The sequence below is a fragment of the Galeopterus variegatus genome, unplaced genomic scaffold (genome assembly GCF_000696425.1).
Source record: "Galeopterus variegatus unplaced genomic scaffold, G_variegatus-3.0.2 Scaffold2326, whole genome shotgun sequence".
Classification (NCBI taxonomy): Eukaryota; Metazoa; Chordata; class Mammalia; order Dermoptera; family Cynocephalidae; genus Galeopterus; species Galeopterus variegatus.
This window is the reverse complement of record NW_007728437.1, coordinates 175085-183160: the sequence shown is the minus strand read 5'-3', so window position 1 is coordinate 183160 and position 8076 is coordinate 175085. Positions and strand designations below refer to the sequence as shown.

The 8076-nt window shown below is 47.6% G+C and overlaps 1 protein-coding gene across 1 annotated transcript; it reads left to right on the top strand.

Annotated features, from left to right (window-relative positions):
• Positions 1–3533: 3533 nt before the first annotated feature.
• Positions 3534–5442, top strand: CBY3 (chibby homolog 3 (Drosophila)). Its single transcript, XM_008581325.1, has 2 exons — positions 3534–3583; positions 4758–5442. The coding sequence occupies exons 1-2, from the start codon at positions 3534–3536 to the stop codon at positions 5440–5442; spliced, it is 735 nt and encodes a 244-aa protein (XP_008579547.1).
• Positions 5443–8076: the final 2634 nt, after the last annotated feature.

Sequence of the window (8076 nt, the reverse complement as noted above, 5' to 3'; positions counted from 1 at the left end):
CCCTCGGACGGGAGCGCCACCACGCTTCCCAAGCGGCGCACTATCCAGTGCGCCACTGGGCCGGTCCCTATGTATATTTATTTTTGATATATGTGTGTATATATATTGTACATATGATATTGGTACAAGAATAAAAAAACCAAGGAAAAGAATAGAGCGCACAGAAACAGAGCCACACTTGCACAGTCATATGATGAACAAGAGAGACACCACTGCAATTAGTAGGGGAAAGGCTAGTCTTTTCTGTAAATGGCACTGAATCAACTTTACATCTTTATGAGGAGGAAAAAAACCCCACCATAAACAAAAATTAACTGAAAAATGGAAAACAAGCCTAAATGTAAAGGTAAAAGTATAAAACTTCCAAAAGAAGGGCCGCCCCGTGGCTCACTCGGGAGAGTGCGGTGCTGATAACCCTAACCCAACAAGGCCACGGGTTCGGATCCTATATAGGGATGGTCGGTTGGCTCACTGGCTGAGCGTGGTGTTGACAACACCAAGCCAAGGTTTGAGACCCCCTTACCGGTCATCTTTTTAAAAAAATAATAAATAAATAAAACTTCCAAAAGAAAATAGAGCAAAAAAATCTTAGTAACCTTAGGTTTGACGAGTTCTTTAATTCTTAAATATGACACAAAAAACATGAACTATAAAATAAAAAAACCTGATAAATTGGATTTCATCAAAACTAAAACACCACAGACTGGGAGGAAATATTTGCAAAATATATCTAACAAAGGACTTTTATCTAGCATTAAAGGACTACGATTCAATAAGGAAAACAATCCAGTTTTAAAAATGGGCAAAACAGGACTGCCAGTTAGCTCAGTTGGTTAGAGCATGGTGCTGATAAAAAATGGGCAAAAGACCTGCATAACCACTCACCAAAATGGATAACAAATAAACACATGAAAAGATGTTCAACATTATCAGCCGTTAGAGAAATGCAAATTAAAACCACAATTTAGACACACTACTAAACTGGCTATAATTAAAAAGATTTACCATACCAAGTGTTGGCCAGGATGTGAAGGAATAAAAACTTTGATTCACTGCTGATGGAGATGTGGTACAACCATTTTGGGAAAAGTTTGGCAGCTTCATAAAAAGGCAAACATATACCTTCTCTATGACCCGGCCATTCCACTCCTAGGTATTTATTAAAGAGAAATGAAAGCATACATACACACAAAGATTTGTACAAACATGTTCACAACAGCTTTACTTGTAATAGCCTCAAAACTGGAACGACCCAAATTTTCATCAGCAAGTTAATGGACAAAGTGTGGTATTTCCATACAATGGAATACTACTCACCAATAAAAAGAAATGAATTGGTAATAAATGTGACAACATGGATAAATCTCAAAATAACTATGCTGTAAGAAGCCAGTGCCAAAAAAGAATACATACTGAATAATTCCCTTTATATTAAATTCTAGAAAATGCAAGCTAATATATAGTAATGGGACCAGAGGAAACTCCTAGAGGTAATGATACTTTCATTATCTTTATTTGGGGGAATGATTTCTTTTTTTTTTTTTTTCCCCATATAAAGATGACCAGTAAGGGGATCTTAACCCTTGACTTGGTGTTGTCAGCACCACGCTCAGCCAGTGAGCAAACCGGCCATCCCTACATGGGAACCGAACCCGGGGCCTTGGTGTTATCAGCACCACACTCTCCCGAGTGAGCCACGGGCCGGCCCGAATGATTTCTTTTTTTTTTTCCCAAGTCAAGTGAAGCAGTGGGGTGAGAAGGAACAAAGAAATCTGTAACTGCACTTGTACCCTGGGGATGATTTCACATAATAAATTATCTAAACATATCAAATTGTCATTATAAATACATGTAGTTTATTATTATCAATAAAACTGTTAAAGAAAAATGTTTCCCAAGAGGTGGCACTACTGCCTGGCCCTGCCCCAGCCTGTGACCTCCCCTGGAGCTAGATGTGACCCCTCGTAGGGCCATTTAAGAGGGTGAATTAACTGAGAGGCCCCCAGAACAGGCCCTTGGGGTCAGGAATGCTACACTGAGGAGTTAGCAACCACCTGGGTGGGCTTGACAGGTAGGGCTGACTTCATTTCCTTTCACTGTCCTGCATGTTTATGCCTAACTCCTTCTTGCCTCTAGCCCCCCAGATCTTCAAGGGGCCAGGGTCTCCTCATCATTTAGGTCTTAGTATGAATGTCAAGTTTGTTCACCGAGCACCGTGTCTAAATTAGTTCCTAACCCTTGCCCTGTCCTAATTCAATTTCTGTATCTCCCTGTTTTATTTCCTTCACTGCACGTATCACAATCAGAAATTCTTACTCATTTAGTAATTTCCTTTCATTTTTATCATCTACTCTCTTCTTCCCTCCCCTATGCTGTTGGTGCCCCACCCAGATCCCTATTATTTGTGGTGCATCCATCCCTATAGATGCTTTAAGTTTTAATAACTCACAGCTGCCCCTGCCAGTAACTGACTGAAATGTGGGGAAAGGGTCCAAAAGACAGGCTCCCTTGTCTCAAGCAGGCCTCCCTCTTGTGCAATTTGTATTCAGAGTTCACCACGGGATCAGGCTGAAGCTAGTCTCCACTTCAGACCACACTCTTGCTTAGTTTTAGCCTTTTTCCCTGCCCTGTCCTGCTTCTCTCACTCCCTTCTCCTGACAGCACTTCCCAAATAATTCACCCGAACCAGAATTCTCATCTTAGGCTCTGCTTCTAGGGAACCTGACCCTAGAACCTGGCCCGTGACACCCTATGTTAGCTTCACGAGGGACTATCTTGTTAACTCCCCTAGAACAAATTCCTGTCTCAGACTGCTTATGATGGACCCCCACTCCCCCACCCCACTTGCTCCCCTGCCAAGAATGTCAGTTACTTGGTGAAGGAGTATCTTCTTCACTTCCCGAGAGCAGTGCCAGTGTGGGAATACAGACCATACCAACTCCATCTCCAGGTCCCTTCAACTTTACTTGCCCTTTCTATGACCACCCTCCTTCATAGGCTTTTTGCTAGGAAGTTATCCATTAATCTGCAGGAAGACAAGCATAGTTAAGACAATGACCAAAAAGCTACGCTAATTTAAAAATCAAATCTTTCCTGTTGACACAGCTGGTACCCTTAAGTTAAATGTTCACTGATCACAAGACTTTAGATATATCTTAGTAGACATACTTCCTTATGTCCCTCAGTTCCTTTATAAACCCGTACTTCCCTTGGGGCAGAGAACACCTGCACCGAAGTCTGGATCACCATCTACCCGATCCTACCTGTAAGTAAGTTACCCAATAATATACTCTTTATTAAAATGTACGGATTTACCTACTTCAGTTTTTGGTCTCAAAGTTCTTTCTCAGTTGTGAGGTTATTTCACCTTATCTCTGTCCTCAGCCTGGAACACCCTAAGTGCTCAATAAGTGAACTGAATAAATGCAGGGGAGATCCGGGGTCTGTTTTACAGCACCCCTTCTGTCCTGGGCTGGCCTGGCCTGGAGGCATTGTGAGTCATAGCTAGTGGACAGGAGTTGAGTGCTTCAGAGATGGGGCCAGGCCTGGGACAGCAGCTTGGCACCTCCACCACATCTTCCAGGTGAGGCACAACATAACAGAGAGGATTATAAGGGAAGGATTCTCAAGGAAGATATAACCTCAAGGGTGGGCTGGATGTGGGCTTCCAGAGATGGTCTCCCTGAACCAGATCTAGGAGATGGTACCACCCAGCTGGTACTGCCCAACTGTATGTGAGGAATAAGTGTGTGTTGAATTAATGAAGGCATGGCAGAGGCAGCCCTGCCCCAGTTCTTTCTCTTTTCACCCTTAATGGGCAGAAAAGGAATTAAAAACACCACATAGCTTCCTTTCTCACACAATAGAATCAGCACTTAACGGGGTGAGACTGGGAGGGGAGAGAGTTGGGTAGAATGGGACTTGTCTGTTATCTGGACTTTAGATTCCTTGAGGGTGTACTCTGCTTGGAACAAAAGTCATGTCTAGTGTGCACAATCCATTACCTTGAGCCCTAAGCATAGGTCTAGCCCATGGCACATGCTCGGAATGTCACTGAGCATACTGGACTGTGATCTATACACACATGTCTTCCCAGATGGACCAAGAGCATCTGGAAGACAAGGGCAGGCACAGGCTGTGCTGGGACCCCCTACCCAAACCAGAACTGGCACAGAGCAGGTGCCAGTTCAAGACTGTCAAATAACTGGATGATGAGGGCAGTAATGGTGTTGTTGGTTATGTTAGACATCCCACCAGAATCCGGATCTAACCCTGGCTTTGTAATCCCTCAACAGTTCCCTCTTACCCACAGAATGAAGTCTAAACTTCTGAGCCTGCCGTATACAGCATTCTCACTTAGTGCCCTGGCCCATCTTTCCAGCTTCCTCTTCTGCTATTCCAAGCATTAACATTATGTGAAGCCTTGCCCAGCTCTTCACGCTCCTACTTTAAAGTACCTACTTGTCTCTGCTACGATTCCCTACCTTCCCCCACCCCATAACCCCTTCCCGTTGCAGCTCAAAGAACAGGGCTCTGGTCCTTCATCTTCATCATCAGGGAATGACAGCGTTGTCTCGGGTGAAGGTGGTTTCCATGAGACGGCTGCTGGCGCAAGTGTGCAGGGATGGGCTCCCCAGTGGCCAGCAGCTTGGTAGCCCCAAGCGCCAGCGCAGAGCTAACCCACGTTCACCGGGCCTGGTGGTTTGAGGGGGCGGCCTGTACCAAGCAGGCTGCTCACCCGGACTCTTGCTCCCCAGCAGTGCCCCTGGCTCTTCATCATTCAGAACACCGGGGCTCTCCAGGCTAGGGCGCAGCCTCGGTCGCCAGCGTCCCCGTGGCTCCCTTCCGGACACCTGCGCCCCAGACGAAGTCCGCCCAGCCCTCGCCCTGGCGGCCTTCGAATGCCTAGCTACGAGCCACGCCGGCCGCCTGTGGGAGCAGCTGCGGCAGTTCTGGGCCGACCACTTCTCGCGGCGCTTCTCGCCGCGGCGGCCGCCTCTGCGCCACATCTCCTCCATGTCCACCTTCTACCTGTTGGACCACCGGACGCGCCAGGCCGAGCTGGGTCTCAGCTACGGCGCGCCCCGCACGCGCCTCAGCAACGAGGCCTTCGTGTTCCGCGGCGGCCGGTGGACAGCAGAGGGCCAGTTGGTGCAGTCGCGGCCGCCGTTGCCCTCGCCCACCACCTCGGGCTGGAAGGCGCAGGTGCAGCGGGTCCAGAGCCAGGTGCTGCTGGAGGAGAACAACTACCTGAAGTTGCAGCAGGAACTGCTCATGGACATGCTAACGGAGACCACGGCGCGCATGCACCTGCTGGAGAAGAAGCTCGACCCCGAGGTCAGCCCTGCGGCCGCGGCGCGCGCCTGGCAGAGGCAGGTGCGCAAGCGCGAAGGAGCGGGAGGCGTGCTCGTGTTCGGGCCGCGCGCTCTGGAGTCGTGGTGACGCAATAAAGCCGCATGCGGCCGCGCATGCGCGTCCCGCCCATCGCTTTCCGCTCTGGCCCTTTTCTTGGGCTTCTGGTGCCGGCTGGACCCTGGATGGGCTGAGCGCGCGGTTGGGGTCGAGCCGCGCTCTCAGTCAGGGATAGTCACTGGGTGCCGGGTGTCGACGGGTGACTCAAACCTGGGCAAACCGTGTCGGGAGAGTGCGATAGGGCGTAGAGGAGGGTCTGTGTGCCGAGTGAAAACCAGGCTTGCAACAGGAAGTGCCCCAGGGGGATGGCAGGTGATGGCATTTTAGGCCGTGCAAGGACGTCTAGGAGGCAGAGGAACATGCGGCGCTCAGGGAATGGAGGGTGCGGTGTGGCGGCGCGGAGGGCGCTGAGGCTGGCCGGGCGTGGAGGGGGTTGGGGACTTTGCACCTGGTCCTCTGAGCCTCGAGGCGTAGGAGGGTTACAGCCTAGGAGCCCCAGGGTAAGTGTATTTTACGTCCCAGAGAGAAGCTCTCTGGAAACCTTAGGCTCTGCCTACCCCACCTGCTTGTGTGGCTTTTTGGAGAGTCACGTCTTCGTTACAAGCTTTTTTCTCTTCCGTAGAATGAGGAGTGTGTTCTACCCACATTTTTTATTTTTTATTTTTTTGTCTTTTTATTTTTTTTTTCGTGTCCGGCAACGGATCGCAACCTTCAGTGTCGTGCCCGTACCGGACCGGGACCGGCAACGGGATCGCAGCCGTCGGTGTCGCGCCCGCACCTCGCTCAGCCAGTGAGCGGAACCGGTCTGTATGTGGGATCTGAACCCTCGGCGGGAGCGCTGCCGCGCTCTCAAGCGGCGCACTGTAGCAGTGCGCCACCGGGCCAGCCCCCTACCCACATTTTTTAAAACGTTTGCATTAGTTACCAACATTTCAGAACTTGGAGATATTACATTAAAAATCCAAATTTTCTGTGCTGTCCTGAAAAATCAGGAAGGCTTAGCCAACCTGAACCTTCATTCTGCCCAGCAGCAGCTGCCTTGAGCACTAATACGTGCTTACCACTTATTAGGCCCTCTCCAAATAATTCTAGAATGAACAAAGGTCCACGAGAGACATACACCTGGCCAGCTTCATTTCTCTCCTGCTGTTGGTGTCTGATTTGGATCCCTATCTGGCTGGGTGGGGAGCACCCCCCCCATCCACATACATGTGCACGAGGTATTATTTGAGGTATTATCAAAGGGAGTGCGTTGTACTTGACATATACTTGTGGTGCAGAACAAAGTTCGGGACACTGGTCCCTGCCATCTGCAACTTTCCACCTGGAATGTAGACAGTCCATTTGGGCATCCAAGTCAACGTCGTAAGTCCCACAGGACTCGAACCATTTCCCTAGGGCCAAGTGAAGCCTGTGAGGGAATGCGGATGTTCACCCTCAGCCTGGTAGGCTAGCCATTACTAAGCCACTACCTGGTGTGAAAATGTGGCCTTTTTTATTAAATCAGCAAAATAACAACGTAATTGAACACTAAGCTTAAAAATGACATTTGTTTGGGGGTCGGCCCGTGGCTCACTTGGAAGAGCTTGGTGCTGACAATACTGAGTCAAGGGTTAAGATCCCCTTACCAGTCATCTTTACATTAAAAAAAAAAAAAAGACATTTGTTTGGTTACAGCGTGGTGCTAATAACACCAAGGCCCAGGGTTCCATCTCTGTGCTGGCTAGCCACGAAAAAAATAATTAAAATAAATAAATATAATAAGAAAATAGAGCTGGCCAGTTAGTTCAGTTGGTCAGATCGTGGTGATGATAACACTAAGGCCCAGTGTTCCATTCCCATATCGGCCAGCAAAAAATAAAAATAGGAAAATAAAAAATGTACAGAGAAGAAAATGAGAAGGGAATCAGTACAATACACTATAAAAAACAAACAAAAAATCAAACACAAAAGGCAGTAGTATTGGAGAAAACATGCTAAGTGAAAGAAGCCAGACACAAAGGACCACATATTGTATGACTCCATTTATATAAAATACCCAGAATAGGCAAATCCATAGAGACGGAAAGGAGATTAATAGTTACCAGGGAATGGGAGGAAGGAGTTATTACTTAATGGAGTTTCCTTTGGGGGTGATGAAAAATGTTTTGAAACTATAGTGGTAATGGTTGCACAACATTGTGAAGTAAAAGCCACTTTAAAATTGTGAAGTTTATGTTGTGTGAACTTTAGCACAATAAAAAAAGTAAAAAAAGAGGAAGGTGCTTTACATAAAAACATGAAGTACAAATTATATGTAAAAAAAAGAAAAACAAAAATAAATAAAAGTTATATGTGGTATGTCAAAATAGCAAGAATCCTACAGGTGATCCCAGAAAACCTAAAGTTCAGAGAATACTGCTTTGGCCAGACCACTTGAAAGCAAATAGCAATTCTAGGGTAGAGAAAAGTATCTGCCCTGAAAGCCCAGCAGCTCAGCGAGTGCCCTGTTTAGGGAGGGGCATCCAAGTGGATAAAGAGCCCAAATTAAATGGGTCAGGATGATATTTTGAGCTATCTGACTTTGTTCTTTCTGCTCTGGCCCTGCTCCCTGCCTGAGACAGCCAAGCTCATTCCTCCAGAGGAGAGAAGTGACAGCAGACAGCAGGAACCGAAGACTGAGGC

Excerpts from the sequence above, each read along its gene's own strand:
- CBY3 (XM_008581325.1), top strand. The coding sequence starts at position 3,534 with ATGGGGCCAGGCCTGGGACAGCAGCTTGGCACCTCCACCACATCTTCC. Across the intron at positions 3,584-4,757 it reads ACCTCCACCACATCTTCCAG|CAGTGCCCCTGGCTCTTCAT; the intron begins GTGAGGCACAAC and ends CTTGCTCCCCAG.